The sequence below is a fragment of the Hyposmocoma kahamanoa genome, unplaced genomic scaffold, assembly GCF_003589595.1.
Source record: "Hyposmocoma kahamanoa isolate Upper Pololo Valley unplaced genomic scaffold, ASM358959v1 63, whole genome shotgun sequence".
NCBI lineage: Eukaryota > Metazoa > Arthropoda > Insecta > Lepidoptera > Cosmopterigidae > Hyposmocoma > Hyposmocoma kahamanoa.
The window spans coordinates 11,098,268-11,122,783 of NW_020653851.1; the positions used below are offsets into that span (position 1 = coordinate 11,098,268).

Below are 24,516 nucleotides of genomic sequence, written 5' to 3' on the forward strand. Positions count from 1 at the left end.
CCCATGGTCACGGTTAACTGTGGAAACCGGAAAAATAGTTTCATTTCCTATGTGTAACAATCGCGAAAACCTAAGGACTTAATTTTAGTTTAGTACTTTCAAATTAATTGTTGATCATAGACTGATCTACAACTTTAAGAGGGCTACGACAACTTTGCATAAATTTATAAGGCATAAAAAGTTCAGAATGAATTAAAAATAAGTCTTCTGTCCTTTTAATTGATACAGATGGAAACATGCACGGAACTTATTGAACGGAAATATTGCTATTGCTTTACAGGCAACAGAGATAAAATCACTCATCAAATATTCACCCATTCGCAGAGCAACTATTTTATAAACGAATATCTAGCACAAGTACTATTTTTTGATATGGAAGACTCATCGAGGATTTTTATTATTGTATAATTATTCTAAATTTCGTTTATGGAAGTTGATATGCCAATCGTTTTTAAAGATAAAGGATCTTGGAAGTAGATGTTAGTTGTTACTCAATGTAAATACATCAGGTATATATTTTACAAAAATACATACAAAAGTGTGTGGTACTTATTCAAGATTATAATTTTAGGATTTTGTAATATGTATTTTGATATTTAATATTTTTTATATGTGGACCACAAAATGTTACAGTAAATTTAAAGTTTCGGTAATTTTAGACATAAAAGGAAAATTGAATCGTAATTTCTTTACGATAGAGGCAATCAACTGTACCCTTCTTAGTTTAGGTATAAGTTAACAGTTACTAATCAATAACAGATAAGTAAGCCTTACAATGGAAGCAAATTTAACAACTTTAAAATTATTTTAAATTGAGATATTTACAATATTTTCACAATTATATATTGAATTAAAATACACATGTGTATAGTATAATTAAAGCGCATCATTGTTTTCACACGTCGTGCCTGAGTCAAACCCCAGTATGAATAATTACATCTTAAATTAACAACAGAAACAAAATTGCACATTAAAATATCCTACTTAGAATAATTTTGGCACTAATTATCTGTGGCACTATAGTTAACTTGCGTTTCTTTCCTTTGATGTTCACTACTATCAATATTTTTCATCTCACTATCTTTTTCATTGTCACACATTTTCTCCGAAGCCAGAATCCCTTCTTCATCATCAGATGACTCCTTACCAGCAGAAGGTGCTCCAATAGTAGAAGGCTCGCGGTATTCTAACTTAGTTGGATCTTTCTCGTGAAGTTTTCTAGCTAAAGACTGCAAACTTGCGAGCGAACTGGCGCAGTCTGTTGTATCAATGTCCGTAAGGCTAACTCCCGCCCGTTCGATTTCAGTAAATGTCCCAAAGGGCAGTTTAAATAAACACTCAAGTCGCATGACATGCATCTTACTCCTCAGGTGTTTTGCTAAATGTCCATGTATCCTAAATGCAATATTGCAGTCAGAACATCGAAACGGTCTTGGGTTAAATGAAGTCGCCGCTCCGAATGTCGATGTCATAGACACTTTATTATGATGTGAGCCCGACCGTTCATGTTTCTGGAGGTGACCTCTCGTCCGAAAACTAACGGCGCACACACCGCATCTAAATGGTCTTTCCATATAATGAATGTTTAGATGCAAGCGTAATTGAGAAGGTTTGGTAAAAGTTTTGTTACAAAAATCACAAACTCTACGCCCGTCTTCCATAAGTTTACCTGGCGAGTAGGAAGTATTTTCAAATTCTTTTCTATTGGACACTTTGAACGCGACACCGCCTACACCAATCACAACTTTCCGAGCAACAGGGTCGATTTCTAAAGGTGACAGTTTCATAGAATCGTGTTCTATACTATTTAATTCTTCTTTAGTGGTTTCTTCCATATTAGTCCTTTTAGTATTATTAATTTCACACATATTATCATTTTGAAGTGTCGGATTGTCATCATGGTTTTTCGTTAAATTCATTCTGGCATGTTTCAAATACTCGGAAACAACATGCTTTGCGTTTTCTGCATTGCTAGTACTTTGCACACGAATTTGTCTAGATTCCGTAGACACATTTAATGTTACAGAAACGTCTTTAGATGGTATTGTGCTATCTTCTTTTGAAATTGTCATATTTTTATGTGAGTTATCGTTTTCACAAAGATTTACCACTTTTAACGGCCCATCAATTCTTGGAGACCCTGTGGTAGATGGAATTGGACTGTTGGATGACGTAACAATGGCAACATGATTACTGCCATTTTCTACAAAAAGAGGCTTCTCTAAGTCGATTTTTCTTGCTTTGCTAAGATTACCTGTAAGTTGACTTTGTTTTATTTTTGAGTCGAAAAGTGCTCTTTCTGTTAAATATGTGTGAAGCATAGGTTCTCCATTAGGCCATTGTGATTGAGACTGCGGGAGCTTCGCTGTATTTGAAGCTAAGGACGCCAGTACACTTGACTCTCTGGCTGTGGGTATTTCAGTTAAATTATTTCCTGAAGGCTTAACCTCATTTTTACTCAGGTCCATTGGTTCATTGTCTGTAGTTGATCTGGATTCTACAGATGAACACCTTGAAATTTGTAATCTCTCGGAATTGAAGTCTAAAGTGCTAGTGCTTTCTAATCCAGTTGGAGTGTATGGATATGTACACGGCCGTGCACTGGTTATAAGGCCTGGTGTCGCCGATGTAGCTGGCCTAGACCCTCCTAATGATAACAAACAATGTGCAGCTTCATGTTCTGGAAGTCTTGACTTGCTGACTTCAGTGTCTGTAAATAACAGAAAAATCACATTTAAATCAAAATGAGATAGAAATCATTAATAATAATTACCCATCAGACCCAATGCTTACCACTTGACTCAGTTTCGCCTTCGTTTCCTTCATCACCGTCTGTATCTGTGTCATCATCTGTTTCTCCAGATTGAACTGTTTCACCGCTTTCTATGTCATTTCCTTCGTTAGGGTTTATTCCTAATTCGCAACATTTTTTATAATGTGCTTTGCTCTTCATGTGTTTTGTAAGGTTTCCCTTCGTTTTAAAACTGTAAAAGCAATAAACAATATATATTACAAAATGTTTTTGAACTATTGAAATATATAATCATATATTTGGATAGGTTGCAAATATTTTTGTACCCGTTATCTAATAATTATCTAATAGTACCTAATACGTACTAACACTAACCTAAAAGCACAATGTATGCAAGTATAGGGTCGTACATCAGTATGGGTACGAATGTGTTTCTTCAACATAGAAGGTTTTTTACAACGAATTCCACACTCGGAACAAACATATCGTCCTCTACCGCGCCCGCGTACGTAAGTATATTCTTCATTGCTCTCGAATCCTCCTGTTAATTCCTTCTTGGGTACGTTATCAGGATGTTGCACTTTAGTATCTTCAGACAATTTCGATTCGAGTGATAGCATCTAGAAAAGAAAAATGTTCTTGAAAGATTCTTGTAAAATAATGGTTCACAAATTAATTTATGTGTAATATATTTTGCAGTACCTCTTTATGGTCATTCAAATTTGTATTCCACTGTGACGAGTGTGTCAATATGAGATCCTGTTTAATCACAGCGACAGCTACGCTTTGCGGTCGATGTCGTGAGTCATAGAGAGACATAGCAGACGATGCTGACAGTCCCAGCGGGTCTGGCGTCAGCTCCGATAATAACTGTAAACATAATAACGCAACGTAAATTATACAAGTACAAGCGTCGTTAAATTGAAATGCTACACAAATTTTTTGTTTCCTTACCTGCCAATTACTGTACATCGATAGAAAGTGTTGATTTGGAACATAAGTAGGTTGTGGGCGATTAATTGTGCAGTAAAATACTTTCGTAGAACATTTCAGTCCCAAGTATGTGTATGCATTTCCATTCAAATAAAGCTGGCCATAGGCTTTAGCTGGTCGAGGAGTTTCAGGAGATACCAGAGGCATTGTGTTTGCGTTGGGAGTGATACCATGGTGTTTTTTTGGTGTAAAGGTTCCAGGTTTCAGAGGTAAAGTTGACGGTCTTAAAAATTTCGGTTTTCTTTCATCTGCTGTGATCTTCGTTGAAGAGCTTTTTTGGAAATAAGAAGTTTCTGAACGTTCGTTTTGAATGGGCACGCCAAGTGACTCCTGAGCATTGGTATTCTTTTGAACCTCGGATGAACTTGGAATTTGATTGTTGTATATTTCAGCTTTAGTTATAAGATTTTCAAAGTTGAAGTTTCTTATTTCTTCTTGTTTGGAATCTATGTGTTTAGAAAATAAAGTAACATTACATTTGTTTTTTATTTTATTTATTGGATATGTGGTTGTCTCTTTTAGTATGGTTGTCCTTGGAATACCTTCGGCATTTCTTTTGATGGCGATATCTTGTCTGCCGATTACAGGTTTAATGATGTTGTTTGAATATATTTTTGGAAGTATACTAGAATCATCTACATTTTTAATTTTTATTATCGGTATTGGTGACATATTCTGATGCGGTGATTCAATTCCATAACTGTTTTCCTGGCCTTTTTCTGCTTCGTTATGAAGTGAGCGTATTGGACTTTTGACGTTTCTTATAGAATCATATTTTGAAGCAAATGTCACTTTTACTGTTTGAACTAAGCCTCCGTGCACATTTTCACTTGGTGAAAGTAAAGTTTTATTATCATTATTCGCAGTTTTTGATTGAAGTTTAGGATTTCCAATGAACAACCCTGGCGTGTTAGGTCCAGGAATGCCAGGTACGTGAGGTATTAATTTTCCACCGTGCAAAATTGTTGATGTACCGCTAGGTGACGACGATGGACTAAGAGGAGGTAAGGTTAAAGGGTTGTACGCTGTAATTGCACTAAGTGGCGGGAATTGAAAATGTGTTACATCATGAATATTCGGTATATTTGAAATGATCGGAGCATTGGCCATAGATATTCGAGGTGTTTTAGACTGCGGTGTGGTAATTATTTCCTTTGGCGTTGGAGGATTGTGAACAATAGTTCCTCCCGAGTGTAATCCAGACCTTACTACAACACTGCTTGCTTCCGTATCATTTGCGATCTTAGACGGCGAGAGGTTTTGTTGAATTAAAATGGGTGAGAGTTGATTTTTGCTTGGCTCAATTCTTAACGTAGTCGTGCCACCAGAGTGATCTACTATTTTTACTTCTCCGCCAAACATTTGAAGCGACGTAGTGTTGTGTCTCATGTGTGGTGACAATTCTTCAATTGGCCTTAATGTTACAGAACTTGTTTCAAAACATCTTATTTTAGGTTGTGGATACAAATCTGTAGACCTTGGCGAAATATTTTCTATAGATCTTGGGCTGTATGTATCCGATCGGCTGTCTAATCGTCTTTTCGGGCTAAGTGCTGGCTTTAATTTAATGATTTCAGTTTTTCTATTTAAATCGGACGAAGGTCTGGTGTCAACGAGTCTCGTGTGCCCAAGTAAAGGACCAGGTGACGGTAAAGGAGCAATAACATCGTTAGTATCCGGCTTCACAATCACCAGATTGTCAGGTTTGCTTTTTAATGGTGGTGACCTGTTTACTTTAGGAAATACACCTGAAGGAGTTTCAGGTAAGCGAACATGTATTGAATTACTCCTAACGAACACATTTTCAGGTCTAACCGCTTTAACAGATTCTTTTTGAACGTTAGTGGACGACACAATGCTATTAGCAACATTACCTTTGCAATAATACATTCTATGTACTTCCAAATTTTCTGCACTTCTGTAAATGATTTGACAAAGTGGACACGCGAATAAAGATCCCATTCCATCTACTATCTCACCCGCAACAGGAACCAAACCATTACCTTTAGTTTTCAAAAGTAGATCTTTTATAATTGAACCCTCAGGATTTAATGGGTGTTTATGGTAGTCTATGTGAGTAAATGTCTCTGAATGCGACCTTTTTCTGAAAGGAGTCTCCATTTCATGGTTATTTTTAGTCAAATTCAGTGGAGATGGTTCTTGTTTTATGTCTATTTCATTCAGAAATTGTTTACTTTCTGCAATTTGTTTTATCTTTCCATATTTTTTTTGTAAAGGTGTATCGATGACGTCAACAATAGCTTCATTGTCTGATATAATCTTTGAGATATGTTCGGTAAGGAAATCCGCATTCTGCGAAATCGTCCTTTTCAATTTATCTCTTTCGTCGCTTTCTTGATACAACGCCGCTCGAAACTTAGGTTTATATATGGTTTTTGATTTACTGTTATCAGCCGATGACGTATTCATGCTTAGTAACGGCACAGCGATATCGCTTGTTAATTCTGGAGAGGAAAACTCGCTAGGCCTAGAATTTTCAAATCTAATAATAGAAGGTTCTGATCCTGTGTCTGATATAGACAAGGAAGGCATAGACGTGTCACTTTCGGACCCTCCTGACAAGTCTTCATCATTCATGGAGGACACGTCTGCACCCTGTAATCTAAGGGCATGTGTTCTCGATCGTCTGTGCTTATATAAGTTTGACTTCGTTTTAAAAGCAAAACCACAAGGTACACAAGGATAAGGTCTCTCGTTCGTATGAGCTCTGATATGTTTTTGAAGAACAGAAGGCTTGGCACAAGATAATTTACAATACGGGCAAATATAACGCCCTCCTGTACCTCCATTGATTGAATCCCTGATAAAATCATTTTCAACATTCTCAGTCTTATTTAAAAATTCATCAGTAACACTGGTCTGACCAGATACTTGAACGATATTATTTACATCACTTAATCTACAGCTATCTTTATTTAAATTAGTTTGTACATTGTTCTCCACATCTATAACGTTTACGAGCTCTCTTTCTTTAATTTTCTCTATTTCTGGGTGAGCTGCTGCAATGCTGCCGTTTGATATTGAAGTGTTGCAAGCAGAATGTGCTACGCTTGTTTCCAAATGCCTGCTTACTCCGCCTTTAAGGTGACTGGCGGATAACGGAGACATTGTAGTTGCCATTTTTTTAAACTTCTTGTGAAGATAACTGTGATCATTGTTGTTAGAGAAGTTATCATCCAAACGTTTATCTTGCGTGAGTGGCATCGTATCCGCCCCCTTTTACCTGTAAAAAAAGGAATATTTTGTTAGCTGGGCGAATAATTTAGGATTTCGGTACAAGTATATACTGAGGCTGCTACAGATTGGCTGCATGTTTGCATTAACTCGACTGCATGCAGTTGGGACTTCAACTTCAAGCGTCGATGTGAACGATAGTCCGATAAATAAAAAAATAACATGCTTTTAGTATGTTATTTATTTTATCAAAAGTGGCAATCGACATTCCAATTCTTTTAATTAAATTTATTTTCATCTTGCCTTCATTTCGAGTACAGTACATTAAAATCACTTCTTCTCTAAAGCAACTTAACATAAGTAGATCTATTCATGCTACACACTTGTTTTTGGCTTCGATTACGCCGGCGGCGTAACAATAGTAACAGAAGTAGCGTCCGTGCTTCCATCTCGACGTCAACTTCGATTAATGTCGACTGCATGCAGTCAGTTTCGTCTGCATAGAGTTGTATTATACGGACTTATTATGCAGTTTGTTTAATAGCAGCCTAAGACAACGATGCAACACGCACATAGGTAATTAGTTTTCGTTTGTTATTAAATTACCTACACGTTACGTAGTAGATTCTATACTTCATACGATAGGAAATTATGTAGATCGTAAGTCAACAAGACATCCAAATACATTTTATAAAAGGATGTAAATACCTACTCATATATAAATATCTCGTAAATATCCGGATTTGCAAATGATAGCCAAGTAATTAGGTAGTCACAACACACTGTTGTAGTGAGCAAGTTGACGCAAGCACGGCGCATGTGCCGTGCTGTTATTTCTATTGGTGTACGGTGTGACATCATCATGACGTAGGCACAAACTCGCGGTAACGGACTCAGCGAGGGTATCCCCATTCTTGTTGAAAATTGCTTTGTATTATACGTGTTTGTTTTGTTCTTCATTCATTACTACTAAGTACGCAAGTTAAAAATATAAATAATAAAAAAAAAATTGTATTTATCATTGATAATGGGACTTTGTAGGAATACAAAATATTTAAGGTATATGTATTGGTAAGATAGATATTATTACCTACTTAAAATAATACTTCTTAGCCTCACTTCGACGTAAGAAATAACAGGTACCCAAGCGTGAAACGAATGAGATGTCAGAATTCACAATGCAACTGTGGGTGTTTATCTAGACAATCCAAATACGTGTAATGGTGTGGTGGCGACCTCGCTTTTGCGCTCGCTCAAGTTGTTCGCCCGTTGGCGGCTGTGTAAGTGCGTTCCGAGAAGGCGTTACAATTTCTGAGAACCGGAGACAAGTGAGCCGCTCTGCGCGTTTAAGAACGAGCGAGCAAATAAGCGCATTACGCAGTACTCACACAGACGCAGTTCCTACACCTACAACTGGACTATGTGCCGTTTTACGATTGTGTGCGCTCTTTATTAACGAGTGCCGAGCTTGGCGTTATTTTCTGCAAATCTATTTCTTGGAAACGAGGCCGTTTTTAAAACAAATTGATTATTACTATCGTCATAAATTGTAGTAATTTAGTCGGACAGTGAGAGGATGATATAATTTAGGTAGCTTATGTATCCGTTTTTAAACCATGTAAGGTGTGTACAAAGTTATTTACATGGAATTTACGAAGATGGTATAAAAGCGGTGGGGTGGCAGCATAAATACTAGTGTTGTAATGAGACAAAGGAATCCCGGGTACCGGCCGCCGCCCGCCAGCCTGGCGCCAAGCCAGGCGGCCCTGGCAACGACGGCGACGCCTGTGTCGGCCGCCGGCACGCCGCCACCCTTTATGTTTATGATTACGTACCTCTAATATATCACTGATTAGAAAATGTACATCAATGCTTTTTTCACATTTTGTCCCTTTTATAACTTCACAATTTTACCCATTATAAAGCTTTAAACTTAAAAGTTGAAAAAATTCAAGCAACTGAGCAGTGTAAGTGGTTCCTACATCTACCACTGTTTGTGGATTTTGTTTTTATTTTCCATGATCCCTTCGTTGATTGACCCTACGTTATTTTTCTAATACGTAACCGATTTTCGACAGTGTGCATATACCTACCTTAGTACTGGTACAAGGTTCAGAGTACGTAAAGCTTGAGATTTAAATTTAACTCTACGCCTATTACGATAAGAATTGCTCAGTGTTAAGCTTGATGTGCTCATGACTGTAATATTACTTAAAATTTGAATTCAATTTCACTATTGCTTTATAGAACCTTAAATAATTAATATCTATTATCTTATACCTACTACCTAAAGTAAAGTCATTAAATTTATATATTAAATGTATTGACCTCAGTAAACCAGTATAGGCACTAATGAGGAAAAGGTTGGAAAATTGGAAATTAAAAGATATTATTTTCATGAATTCTCATTTTTCTATTGACTGAGTAAATTATCTAATCTTACCACGGAAATGTGATCATTCTATCGTTTAATCTTGATATCATTTGTTTACACCTCCAGAACTAATGTCAACAAGTCCGATAGGCTGCATTTCACCCGCGCACAAGTGAATCATCGTTAATAATTGCGCGACGATCCATGCCACTCACACACACATACACCTGTAATATCGTCACACGCGCGTCGCTCGCGCCGTAATTCTACTTGTTTTTCACTAGTTATAATCAAAGACATGTGAGTAATTAGATAATTATTTAGTCTACAGGTCGTGAGTGTATCTCGAATGGTCGTACATTCTAGCAACGTGCGACGCACGCAACCGCTCCGCGGATGTCTATCCAACTGCTGTTTGTACCGTGTCGTTGGCTCGTTTCGTTCCGTTCGGCGATACGCTCGCTGCCTCCCTCCGCACTCGTGTCCTACCCGCGCGCCGCACTGACTCTGCGCCCGCTGTGAGTAGTGATTCATGTCGCGTTTCATCTATCTCTCTCCTTCACCGCAACCGGATCGGTTGTTCTTCGTAATCTATTTATATACGTCTATTATATGCACGGACTTTACACTGCGATTACAGCACCATCTACGACAAAAAACACAATAAACGTAGTTTCGCTCGCGTCTTTGATGAAGATCTCTCTAAACAAATATTAGGCGACTCAGTGCGCGTACTGTATAAACATATGTAAAGGTAGATCATCCAGCAACATGTTTTTGTAGATGATTTACAGAACTCATGATGCAATGGGGATACGTAATGGGCTTTGAATCTAATTAATTATTTATCTGCAACACAAGCAACGCAATGTAATTTTCATGCAGCACTGATTTCGTAACGGTTGCGCTCGACTAGAACGGGTATTCGCTTTGTATGCCCCGTCTATCTATTAACATTCTCCAGTAACATTGAAGAATAACGTACCTACTTTGGCAACCAATACAAGTGTCTAATAAGTACTTACAAACGATGTACATAATGTTCGCCTTTAAAGATGAACGTTCACAACTTGTTTAGAAATTGGGATTTGGAACATTTAGGTACCTACTTCATACTAAATTAACTTTATCTGGGAAATACAACTCGCATTATAATTACAAAACATAAAATTATTCAGCCATATCTCTATATTTAACTTATCTCGTGAACTCGCTATCACTCGGCAAGACCCCTTTATCAAATTTCAGTACACTTACAGAAATACATATTTTTCATTCTCTGAGCAAGCATGGAAGGTTGGCGTCATTACGGACATGAATCTGTTTTAATGCTAAGCTACAATGATAATTTCCATTAGAGAAACGACATGATACTCGCGTTAGAAACACGATGTATAAGCATATTATTTGCAATGATAATTGGTAGCATTTTATCAGTGGTGCGGAGGCGATGACGCACGCGTTTCGCTGATAGCACGTAGTCGTTCGAATATGAACAACTTGGTCAGGAAGTGAGAGATACACTGATATACGAGTATATTATTCACGTCGTTTGCGAATAATGTATGTTTTAATAGAGATTTATAATCAAGCTTCTCGGAATACTTATTAAATCGTGAGTTCTGAATCTGAATTATTCAATTGGGTGTTTGAGTATTATTTTGGTTGTTTTTGTTTGTGTCTGTTCATGTTATAAAGTGTCTTAGAGAATCCTTTCGGCGCCGTTCTGTTGGATATAATAAGTAGTATTAACTTTAATGATTAGTTATTGCGATGATGCTGCTACAGCTGTTTCTCGGCTGGCATGCGAAGCGGGGGCGCGGGGCACTCACTTGTTGCGTTGTTTAGTTGGCGTTCTCGCCTGTTGCCGAATGCCGAGACGTCATGCCACGACCTTGAGCTACGCGGCGCTGTGAGTGTCTGGCTCTCTGTTAATGTCTACACTGACTGACAGATATGTAAATCTAGGCGTTAAAATCATGTATTAACTCAAATGTATTTCAATACTCAAAATTCTGAGAAGCTTATTAAATAATAATCATATAGCTAATTCTACGAAATAAATTTTATTTTATTTCTTTAATGACATAAATGTACATTGGTTATACTTTGTATTTGTATATTATCTACTAGACGTAAGCGCAAAAACAATAATTGAATGATCAGTCAGGTCAGAGCACAAAATAATAAATGTTCATCCACGCAGCAGTGGAGCGTTTGGCAAAGCTGCTATTGAATAAATGTGTTGGTCCGGTCGGGCGCCATCAAGTCGCGTGGGCGGGAAACCCGTCTTGGTAGCAAGCGTTAACTACCGAAATGAACACAAAATACGAGATTATTCTACAGATAAGTTCGTTCTCGACTTCTATCACTATCTACTGTTATTCTTATCATTCGTCCGAAGTTATTATTTTGGTTTGGAAATTAATAGGTATCAACATGTCGTAATAGTAAGCTTTAATATACCGGTAGAAGATGGATTTCGTTGTCGCTTCACCTTGTGCGGGTTTCCTTCGGAACCAGGTCATCGGCTGGCAGGCCTAACCGCTATGCCGCCGAGCTGTCGAGAGTCGAGACGCACCACGCCCCGTCAACCGTTCTCCATGTTAGGTATTCATTCTGTAGATCAGCCACGTAACACCTACTTATTTATAACCAGCTAACCGACAGCAAACAGAAAAGCCAAGCAAACGCTGACTAACATACCTACGATAGTTTCTAATCTATTAGATTGTATAGGAGCTGGTGGGGTCACAATAATGAACGCGAACGAATTATTGAAATGTTATAGATAGGTACGTACTCGTAACTATCTACAATCAAACGAATGACGTTTTGGGATAAACAAGTATGTGTATAATATGTATAATACATAATAATTTCATTAATGCCTACTAAACAAAGACGTTGACGTTCCTATAAACACATTGGAAAGAATATATTATGTAAATGACGCAAGTTACACTTTAAAAAATTACATTTTGTACATGTTAAGTCGAAGCCCACCGTACTTTAATACAGAATTTAAAATGATTTGTTTTCTATATAGTTATAATATTTAAGTATTTAGGTATGTTAAGTATTATTTACCTATTTACAGAAAAGTTCCAGAGGTATTATAATTACTAAATATAATAATAATAATAACGCACACACTCAACATAGCCCGCACTAGGAAAACCCTGTGTCGCGGGTGCCATGGACACATACATAGACAAACACAAATTACACCCTAACTCGCGAGAGAAATTAATGTAGGTCATACAAATATTTCTCCCGGCCCGGGAATCCAACCTGGGATCTCTGCGTGGCAGTCCGTCATGGTAACCGTTCCGCCACAGAGGCAGTTAAATTTGTAGCATTAACGATATAAGCAATATTTAGTTCTAATAACCCCCAACCAATTTAATTTTTATTTTTATTTACTTATTAAATTATAGAATGAACTGAAAAAAAATGTCTTAAATCATAAAAATCTGGCCTTCAGCATATTCGTACGCAATGTTCGTATATTCTCATTGTCCAGAAATAAATTTGCAGAGACGGCCAGGTTTACTGACAACACTTGCCAAAAACATTGCAGTGTCATAAATTCGCCACATAGCTATTGAATTGTCCACCATTCACGACCAAACTTGACATTGGCGACGTTCGCCATAACTTTTATGTTATTTTTACTCTGGCGAAATTCTAAAAAGGGCACCGCCAATATGCAATACGAAGCACTTCATGTCGAAAACATAACTAAGTACTATCTCGTTATCACGTCTTCAAGTTTTAAAATTACGTATGCACAGTATGTAGGTACGCATACCTGGATAACCACATAAATTAACGTTACAATGTAATATACAATAAAACACTTGTACCAAGAGAATGGCGTCATCGTTCGTGAATTTTGTCGTTCACATATTAACGCTCAAAATACGCCTTATGTGTGAATGCGACTATAATATTTGTGAGTCAGCGGATCTGGCTAACACTTGATCAAATAAATACCTATTCATTGTAGCTAGTCTTTCCTCCCTCCGTAATGTTAATTGTGATTTGCATTCGGAGGAAAATGTTATGTTCGATGATGTATACTTTACTAGCTCTGTTTGTTATTGTGATGGCGTATAACGTAATATTCTATTGTTTGGCGTTATTATGATTTGAGTGGGTATTCGTTTTTGTATGCGGACGTATCGATTTATATGATGAACTGAAATAGATTTGGCTTTTACAATACAAACATTGAGTTGGCCACTGACGAGGATTCAAGAAAAGAGAGATGATGTGCTGGCTAGTCGCCAATACCTCGAAAGGTGTTTCTGTTTCCGATGTGTATTAGCAGTAATTTATTTTTGTTTGTTGACAAGTCAATCTGGGAATGCCACGCGTTTTTATTAATGCCACGCGTTTTTATTATTTTCATTCAATAAATATGCATTTTCTTTCACCGAAAAACCTCCCTCAATTAACCGAATAAATTCTGTAATATTTTAAATTTCTTATATCAACTGATACCATCTTTTATAATGAACATGATAAAGCTGGCTCCTACGTAACGTACTTGTACCTGCCTACATATTATTAAACTAATAAAAAAATGTAATGCACAATCTCCCACTGATGACTACGCTTTTTGATAAAAATTATCTAGACATAGCGATCTTACATTCTGTACTGATACTCAGCAGAAACTTTGCAAGATAGATTGATACATTGTAGATAAATAAACATATTAAGATCACCTTGTTTGTTCTAATTTAAACAATTCTTAACAATAATAATAAGTATGTAGCGTAAGTAAATAAATATTTACTATTTGATAATATTTCTTCGAGAAAGAGGTCAATCGTCGAATCCGACTCGGTTGGGCAGCTTTCGGGAAGCGCTGAGACGTCTTCTCGTCCGCAATACTGCAGTCCTTGAAGACAAAAGTCTTCGAGCAGTGCGTGTTGCTAGCGATGACCTACAACTCTGAGACGTGGTCACTGACTATGGGCCTCATAAAAAAGCTCAAAGTCACTCAACGAGCTATGGAGCGAGCAATGTGAAATGTGATCGAATTAGAAATGAGAAATGAGGACATCCGTAGAATAACGAAAGTCCCGACATAGCTCGAAGGATTAGCAAGTTGAAGGTAGCAAGGGCACATTGCTCGTAGAAATGAAGACCGTTGGGGCAGAAAGGTTCTTGAATGGAGACCACGAACCGGAAGGCGTTCAGTGGACGGTCCCCTACTAGATGGACGGATGACCTGATAAAGGCGGCGGGTAACCGATGGATGCACGTCGCGTCCGATCGGCTGGTTTGGAAATCTTTGGGGGAAGTCTATGTTCAGCAGTGGACGTCTTACGGCTGATATGATGATGATGATAGGATAATATTAACTTTAAGCTAAATTGTCGATTTAGTACACATCCGTCATATTCTAGTTTCGTCAGGAATGACGAATGTGGACAACCAATAACAACACTTTTTTCAAATTCCGCTTTTGTCATATGGATTTAGTACACATCCGTCAGATTCCTCTTTCGTTAGATCACTTCTTTTTTCCTTATAGGTCAGAAATTCATCTCCTTAGTATATATACCTTTCATAATCGTTAAGATACACCCGCCATTCTGACTCTCACATAAAAAGAACTGTCAACATATGACAAAAGCGAAATTTGACGAGTGTTCATAAAAAAACTATTTCTGACGAAAGCGCAACCTGACGTGCAAGGAATCACGATAATTACTCGTACGGTTTCGTTACCAGCAACAAATTTCTGACCTATACTGAATATTATAATATAATCGATTCTGCGAAAGTCCTCTTTTTGAGTTAATACACTATTGTATTAACAGTGCGATGACAATACTGCTTGGCGGCAGAAATAGGTAAGGTGGCCCTGGACGAACTCTTTCCCAGGGAGCTCTACTGTTACTAAAAATTTGCCGCAGAAAAGGTAACAGGTGCGATCAAAAGGGCACTTGGCATGAAAGTCGAGGCTTCACGTAGTGACAGAAGTGAGGAAAAGACCGGATGTGAAAAGCCCAAAACCTCGCAAGATGTAATGCATTGGATAAGAACAACACTCAGCATAGGATAGCGGTGGGTGAAAGAAGTTGTGTACTTATAGGCTGACAGGTAGGTTATAAATTATCTTTCATATATTATATATGTATAAGTATTTTAGGTGCAGTTATTATCAAACCGTAATGATAATTGATAACACTTACTGTTCCTTCAAAGTGGCTCAAGTCCAAAATTTTACGTCACGTCAGTCAAGAGTATGATGCTAAATAAAATGCTAATGCTATAAATATGGTTACCTACGTGATTAGTAATCTACGCGTTTGGCATCCACTTTTTGACGTTACGAATATATATAGGTATATATTGTACTATTTAGTTCTATACACATAACATAAATATAAAGATTGGATTTATCTAGATAATTATCACAATTTTAAATTTTTATTTACATCGCTAGTAGCATTGTAGTAAATGGATTTTTTTTTTGGTGACTCGGGTGTCGGGTTCTCGGAATACCATAGCACGCGCCGGTTTGTCGCGTCAGTGATTCCGCATATACTTTTTCACATTTACGATTTCAATAATTCCAGGAATCTTCTTTGCTTCCCACTGCCTGAGCTATTTATAAACGAGTGACGCAGTTGTGTCTAAACTAAATATTTTTTAACTAGTTTTTGCTTATTGCCTAGATGTAGCAGCTTCAACATCGAAAACAGAGGTTCCGTTTGTACACCAAGTACCTTTAGGTAAACGTGGGTAGGTAATCTGCGTAGCAAATTATTGGCAACACCAATGTAATTAGTAAATACTTAAATGAGAATATAGATTGCGTGTGGTTTCCCGAATTTAGGAATACAATCGTCGACTTCAAACGTGGGAATAAACTCTATGGAATAAACATTAGGTACTTGTTTGCAGCTCCGGGTCACCGGTGCGGCGCCACTCTCGTCTTTTTCCCCAGTTTCTACAGCAACGCCTTGTAAATTATCAAAGGTTACGTTTGTACTAATGTATAATTAATTAATATTTTATGTCGAGGTCTTAGGTTTTCGCGATTGTTACACATAGGAAATGAAACAATTTTTCTGGATTTAAATCGCGTATATTTGTTTTTTCAAAAGGGCCTGTAAAGGGCCCCAAACGTCGGTTTGTAAAAACAAATATACGCGATTTAAATCCGGAAAAATTGTTTTATTTCCTAATATTTTATGTTTATTTTATTTATTTTGGTATAGTTACAAGATACAAACTATACAAGTAAAACTATGATATTAAACAGAAACAAACAAATTTGTAGCTCAATAACACAACATGGAATATTATCAGGTATAGCCTCAGTATATAAACTACTAAAAAATCCGACCTCAAAAGTTCGTTGAATTGCATATATTTGCCAAGTTTTATTGAAATCGTTTATCGGAAAGTGCGCGAAACCGAATTCATCACTTAGTATACCACCCTTAGAGGTGGAATATTGTGTTCAAATTTAAAACTACTCAGGTACCTTCTTTCCAAGAAATAAAGAATCATCAAAATCGGTTCAATAATACCGGAGTTATCGCGTGACATACGAAAAAAAACATACTGTCGAATTGAGAACCTCCTCTTTTCTTTGAAATCAGTTAAAAATACAATTGCCATTTTGAACATCACAAACTAGCCCATGACAATGCCTGTCAATTTGCTCAAAGCATCGATTAGCTAAGGATCGTCTAGGTTTGGACTGGCATGCGCATTGGGTTCGTACTAGCCAAGAGAAAGGCGCGTACTATGCCGACGTTCAAAATAACATTCCCAGTGAAACCATGGTTTTTTAAGTTTCGCGAAGCTAGTAAGGCAACCACTTCAACGATCTGTAGATTGAGACTGGGTAACACTTGTTCCCCTGTGTTCCTTAATAAAATCCGGGTCAGAGACAACTCTTTGTGTGAATGTGGTCTGAACGATGTACCCTTGATCACATTTTCTTTGAATGTCCTAAATTGACGTCCTCCTTGTATGACCTCCTTCCTTCCTTCATTCCTCGTCCTATTAACCTTAAATCCCTCCTTCTTTATGTGTATTCTCCCTTTATTAACATTTTGTGTGATTTTATACACTCTAATCATTGACTTACAATTATATGGACGTCGGGTCCGCGCTAAAAAGTGTCCGCACTTGTAAGGCGCTAAAATCGTATACAGAGCGCCAAACTCCGCTTTAGTCTTCATTTGTTCTACTGACAGCGTGATACTGCGATGACATTACAATTTAAATTTCGAATACGTTGACTTGGGACATTTTTTTCGTGGTTTTTGTATTAGACCCGTTTATTTGTAAGTCAATGACTCTAATAATATAATACTTTAGTCCGTTGTTTGTCCATATTGTTTTTTTTTACCCCAGGTATCTCCACAACAGCATTCCGTCGAAGAGATTCATCTAAAAATAAATACCTTGCTGCTACCGAAACGTTGATGTTCTTCTTCTTCTGCTTTTGTTAAATGTTATGGCCCCATCGAAATAAGCAATGATTTTGCCAATGTCAAGTAAAAATAACAATGTACGGTAGTTTAATATAATTATAAAAATTATACAAAAAAATGGCGATTTCGCCAATGTCCTGTCAACGTTATTGAACAATATTAACTGACAACATTAATCGAAACTGACACTGGCCTAGTGGCCGTCATAGAATAGTAAATATACTCGATGGCTCAAAGACACATTCGTTCCTTCAAATTGTATCTATAAATAAAAAGTATGCATTCGATACGACACTAACAAATCAAATGATGTAAATTTACGACGCTTTTTTTAAATAATCATTTTCGATACAGAAAGCGTTTCTTCGAAGAAAAGGGGCTGACGTAAACAGAATTCAATAAGGGTCATCCGGCATTGTGTTCCCAGTGGCCTCTGTGACACTTACATAATTAATTCTACTACGCATGCTTTAGCATCGATCGCGGAGTATAGAAGTGTTAACTGAATATGGCTTTACCTAGAAATACACCCTTGAAGCGGATGTAACGCTTTTCTTGAAACAAATACATTTTGTGAAATTTATACAAATGAAAACAATAAAAAAAGACCATATTTCATAAAAATGCATGATTCTAACTCATAGATATAGATATCTATATTCTAACTATATCATTATGTCATTCTATTAACCAAATACGTTTAATTTTTGTTAGAATGTTTTTGGGACTTCTATATTTATCTAACTCTTAATAAAACGTATCAAGTTTTACTTAAACAACGTATTACTTAAGTAAACGTATTTTTGGTAAAATTGAAAATATATATTTTTTTAATTTGATCTTCATTTATGTGTAAACATAATTGTGCACTTTTTGTCTAGTTTAAAAAACAATATGTTTGTAATAAATTAAAGTTTTGTATACAACTTTCGATTTATTTAAACAATAAAATATTTAACATTTACATACATTTAACAAATTACTTTAATCTCACATACATACTTGTAACTAAAGCATTGATACTGATAAGCGTAAATTTAACAGTATGATTACGTAAACTAAGTTTTAAAACTAAAAACAATAAATATCTACAATTGCGTTTGGCATATCGAAAAATAAATTACGTTTCAAAATTAATACCAATATTTACATGAGATATAATATATCGACCTCTCCTACGTAATATCGTAATAAATAGGCGCATTTGTTGTTGCAATTGCAAATAAATAACTTTATTCTTATGTAGGTCTATTATACTCAGCAACAAAATTATAAAGCATTAGAAAGCATAATGCGTATGAGTCATACTAATCTGCAAGACTTTAAGAATCGCAGGTATTTTTCATTAAAATTAAATACATTAAAACGTTCCCTTGTAAAGTTGCGTATTTGGGCTTACGATTCTTTACGTTGAAGCAATGGATATATGTATATGTTTGTACAGAATAGGATCTTAAAATTTAGTATAATAATTTATTTATTTATTTATTTATTTATTGCATATTTATCAAATTGAATAACAAATTTTTTTTTTTTTACAAAAATAGTGGGTTATTGGCCTTTGTCCAGCAGTGGCACAGTATAGTTTTTTTTAAAGTGGTTTCTTATTACCTATGTATATTGTTATGCTAAATAGGGACGGACAGGAGCACCGCGTCATGGCGAGGCTACTGCGGGAACATTACGTCTTGTGCACAAGCGAACAGAATAAGGAAAATCCTAGGCAACTCAAATTCAATTGAGCTAGGTTCAATACGCAAAATAGACAACACATACACAACTTTCCCTGCGGAAACGGAGAGAACCCTACTGGAAACACATTTCCCAGGATGTAAGTTCGTCCAAGACGACAGGTGCGAAGAAATGAACCACAACACATCGATCCATAACTGGCGATACGCTGAACAAGTAGTAACATACGAAAAGACAAAATGGGCAGTAAACACCTTTGAACCATACAAAGCTCCAGGTCAAGATGGAGTATTCCCAGCACTCCTACAATGGGGCGGGGACACACTGGTCCTGCACCTGGTCGACATCTTTCGGGCCTGTCTAGCATTCAGCTATGTGCCCCAAAGCTGGCGAGAAGTAAAAGTCATATTTATACCGAAACCAGGAAAAAACGACTACACTGACGCGAAGTCCTTCAGACCAATCAGCCTCACATCGTTCTTCTTGAAAACATTAGAAAGGTTATGTGACAGAGAACTGAGGGATGGTGCGCTTAAGAACATACCATTACACGGAAACCAACATGCATACAGCCAAGGCAAATCCACTGAATCGGCCCTGATAGAAGTGGCCCTCAAAAACAAAGCAATCTGCCTAGGCACCTTTATAGATATTGAGGCGCCTTCGATAAAACCAACTTCTCCAGCATACAATCAGCGCTGAGAAGACATGAAGTGGATGAAGTGCTGATCAGTTGGATTAGCAATATGCTAAAACAAAGAACAATAAAAACAACTGCAAATGAGACCCCATGGGCCATAGTAGCGAAGGGGTGGGGGAAGGGGTTCTATCCTCCATGTGTTAAGTTAAAACGGATTGTTTTCGTGTACTTTCGTCATGTTTTCTAAGTCCACAAGGACATAATCGCGTACATTAAATATGGATTTTTTATTTAATTACCAACATTCCTGAATTTAGAACTGGAAGTGTAACTAAGTTCAATACTAAAAGAAACAATAAGCTGTCACATCCCCATTGCAACTTTGCAACAAAATAATATGCAGAAGTGAACGAATCGTCCATGAGGCGCAAATTCACCTGCTCGAAAAGCAGCCGGTTGATATATATAACGTGCTTACATACTCTCTACCATTTTATATCACATATTATGGCCACCGCGAAAAATGTGTTTAACAAACCTACAACTATGGTACCGGGTCAAGAGCACGTAAGTTTGACACTTAAGATTTATATTCAACTGTATGCAATGTTCGATAAGAACATCCAAAATGTCAACCTTAATGTGCTCTTGACTGTACAGTACCCATAAATCCGAGTACTAAATAAATAATTATAGTTCCTACATTGCGTCGTCATGTCTTAATACAATACTGCAAATAAAACAATTAAGTCACGTTCTGAAGCTGAAAGAATCGAAACGTCTTGTTTACGTTACTGCTGGAAAGTTATAACAATTGTAAAAATGAATGGGTAGCTTGTGGGGCGTCAGTGAAGCACCGGCAAAAAGAAACCTGTGGGACCGGTCGTATGGCGACGCTTTTTGTTCCCGGCCGCCGCCGGTCGGCCGACCACCGCTCGCGCACAAATAAACGATCCACTGAATGGAAATAGACGATTACAATCAAAACTGCCGCTATTATTCTGTAGTCTTGAGTCCCCACATTATAATTATTATGTACTTATTTTCCGTAAATTCCGATCTACCTTTACATTAACGATGATTAAACGTTTATCATTGGATGCAGAACCGCGGCCATGCCACCGGGATTGCAATTGTCTTGCCATTATGTTATGTCAAGTAATATTATGTCTATCGAATACTTCCAGCTATATGTATAATCGCCGTTTGACTGTAAAATGTTACTTTATTAGTTGCTAGAATACTATAGACATTTCTTGAGAATTGCAAGGTACAAACTGGGGTACAGAAAGTTTCAAAACAATATCAAGTTTCTGGAACGAATCACTGCAATTACGAGTATTTTTTAAACGATTTTTGGCGACGTTCCTTTATTCAATTAATCAGCCACGTCGTTGTTGCACTTGGGTATTTTTAAACAATTAGCTTAAAATTAGTACGTTCGAGTGACAACTACGTATAGGAGGCAATTCTATGTATTAAGGAAATACAGATGAAGATAATTTTAGATGTGGGATTATCATGTTGGCATAGGTTAGCGTTGGAAACGAAACTATTTTTCGTGATCTAAATCGCGTATAATTTTAAATAGGTCACGGCAGGTTGCTTGGAGTCGCGAAATCCTAAGATATCATTAGGTTAACGTGCGTAAAATAGTCAACACTAATAAATAAATACTAGGTCATGTAATCATCAGGACATGCAATGTGTACAGTCAAGAGCACGTCAAACTTGACACTTTGTACTTCGGACCGTTCTTATCGTAAACGGCATAACAGAGTTAGATTTAAATCTTAAGTGTCAAGCTTGACGTGCTCTTGACCCTGTACGTATTAGTTAGTGATATTTTTTCCAAATAAATAACAAACGTAAAAATTGACGAGAAGAGCAGAGAGCAGCGGTGGTCTCGCAATAAAAACAATTTTTGCTCGGGTTAAAACTTGTTACGAGAACATGTTCATTGTTTCTCAGAACCACGTTTCCTGTAACTGGTAGCTCATCAATAGGTAGTAATATAGGTACGTATCCGTTTTCTTTTTGCCACACTAATATAAATTACAGACAAGACGCGAAATACAGAAAAAAAATGTTCAATGGGCGCTTTACTCATGCACATTACCTATTTTACGTTAGCCTTTAAATGAGTACTTTTGCAGAAATCCATAAGAGAAGGCCTGAGATGAGGCAGCTATTGGTATGCAGTGGAGGCGGGCGGACATGCCAAGGCAGGCAAGCGAGCAACATATTTACTCATACGCCTGCGGCGTAAATCACCGTGCATCTATTTCGAGTGGGCCGGTGCGAGCACTGCCGAAGCGGGCGGAGGCGGGGCGCAGGCAGACACCGATGTCGGTCTGGCGCCAGAAGGATTCCCCAGCGTCCCGCTCCCCACGCCTCACTCGCCCGCAGCCCTCCGCCCCGCGCGCTCGAGGTCACGCGTGTGCCCGTGCCATCGTACTGTCGCCATACCAGCTTCTACCTCTCCTCTCTTCACTTAATGTCGTCAGTGGCTAACGCACATATATACAGCAATATGTACAGCTGCTTGTGCGGACGACGACGTCACCTGTAGCCACGCTACCAATTCTCTTATATTAATTATATTATATGTCACGTAATAACCACTTCACAATAACCACATAATTCGTTTCGGTTTATATACAATCCAAATTGCAAATTGTTATGGTCATTTGTTAGGTCAATGGTGACATGGCTAAGGATAACCCGAATTATTTTGTAATTATTTTATGAAATTTTTGCAATTCATCTAAAGGGCTAACGAAGGAGACTTGTCTATGTAGTCAGGTTTTTAAATAGGTACAGGTGTAAAACTCGAAACTAAATATTGATGTCCGCGTCTACCCAATAGTGACTCAATATAGGGATCACAGTCCGCAAACCAGTTAGTATAACCAACCGCTTAATATGGATACATATGTCGTAAGGTAGAGAATGAACTGGCACTAAAAGGGTTGACTAGTGTATTGAGATTTTGTAAGTTCGTATACAATAAGAGTAACTTGAATTGTTAAAATCATACCTGTTTACTTGTCAACATGATGTGACTAAGCCATGTTTTCTAAAATGATTTTTACATAGAGACACAACAGTGTACCGACAGATAAGCATACAAGTAGATAAATATTAAACTCACACATTCATTCAAAAGTAATGCGCGTGAAACTCAAATATGAGAGAATAATTAACATCACAAAGTTTAATCTTCGCATTACATGCAACTGTAATAGAGTGACACATTTGAGAATAATATATTTCTTCCTCGTTTATGATGTGTTGGATGACCAATAGCTTCAAGTTTTGAAAGCTAGCTTACTTAGTATTTTGCGTTTCTATTACCTACATGATTCAACGGTTCTCTGTAGCTGGTTTCAACTTTGAAATTTCCCACTTGGAATAATTAAAAAAAGAGACAACATCATATCGACAACATCGAGGCTATAAAAGCATTTCTATTCTCTATACATACATGTTATATTTTTCTATTCATATATACACTTGAGGGTACTTACTCGTCAAAAGTTGGTAGATAGTCTTCTTCGAAGGACCATAATTGAGCGATCTTCCCGTCCGCCGCGCCCCGCGCCCCTCCCGCGCGCCTTGGTGCAGGGATGCCCTGCGGTCATTGGTTACTCATACATCTTGCAAAACCTTTACCCGTTCCATTACACTAGTTTCAACTTTTGTTTACATAATAATAAATGTCACAACACTGTCTTTAGTATATCTGATGAAGTATCAATTGCGTAAATCTCAAAGAGTAAACATAGAACCGAATAAGATAATAGATATATTTAAATATAAAACGACAGAACACGTAAGACACGCGCAGCGTGTTGTACTGCTGATCACAGACAGTGAGAGAATGAATACCTTTCTATACTGTACTACCTACCACATACAGATACATAAACAAATGTAAGGCGCACGACATAGAAGTATAGAACGTATGACGCACACACGTTCATATAATCAAACGGCACGGCGACGACAGCTCTCGTTCAGTGGCGGGCTTTACAAATTTAACGTTAGGTATGAAGTCATTCAAGCGTTTCATCACATTCATTTTTCATAGGTACTTTTGATTGATTTGTTATTAAAAGCACTTTTTGATATTTTGATAATAATTCTTCATTGCGACGTAATATGAAGTGATGAAATTTTATTTAAGTCTACATTTATGTAAGTACATTATAAACATGTTAGCAAATGACATCACAGCTAATATAGTTAGTAAGAATAGCGGAGTAACGCAGTTTTTAACATTGAACTGCATTAAATTAGTAACAGAAATGTTGCATACCATATATGTAGCGATCTCCTGGGATTTGGAAAACAATGTAATCCGTCAAAAAACTACATTAACATAGCTAGA

The 24,516-nt window shown here is 37.2% G+C and overlaps 1 protein-coding gene across 3 annotated transcripts; it reads right to left on the reverse strand.

Moving 5' to 3' along the window:
• LOC113230516 (zinc finger protein 40) lies at positions 1–23,994 on the reverse strand. Of its 3 annotated transcripts, XM_026464484.1 has the most exons (7): positions 9,384–9,466; positions 5,451–6,989; positions 3,707–5,390; positions 3,455–3,622; positions 3,128–3,372; positions 2,794–2,984; positions 1–2,710 (listed from the first exon to the last, which is right to left on the reverse strand). In XM_026464484.1, exons 2-7 carry the CDS (start codon positions 6,968–6,970, stop codon positions 1,002–1,004), a joined length of 5,517 nt encoding a protein of 1,838 aa, XP_026320269.1. In that variant the 5' UTR covers positions 6,971–6,989; positions 9,384–9,466; the 3' UTR covers positions 1–1,001. The 3 variants fall into 3 exon arrangements, with proteins under 3 accessions (XP_026320269.1, XP_026320268.1, XP_026320267.1); XM_026464483.1 differs by lacking the exon at positions 9,384–9,466 and adding an exon at positions 23,654–23,994 and having other exon boundaries at positions 3,707–6,989; XM_026464482.1 differs by having other exon boundaries at positions 3,707–6,989.
• Between the last annotated feature and the right edge of the window lie 522 nt (positions 23,995–24,516).

Coding starts and splice junctions, on each gene's coding strand:
- LOC113230516 (XM_026464483.1), bottom strand. CDS start 6,970: ATGCCACTCACGCAAGATAAACGTTTGGATGATAACTTCTCTAACAAC. Junction 3,373..3,454: donor ATTTGAATGACCATAAAGAG/GTACTGCAAAAT, acceptor TTTCTTTTCTAG/ATGCTATCACTCGAATCGAA. Junction 2,985..3,127: donor TGCATACATTGTGCTTTTAG/GTTAGTGTTAGT, acceptor TTGCTTTTACAG/TTTTAAAACGAAGGGAAACC.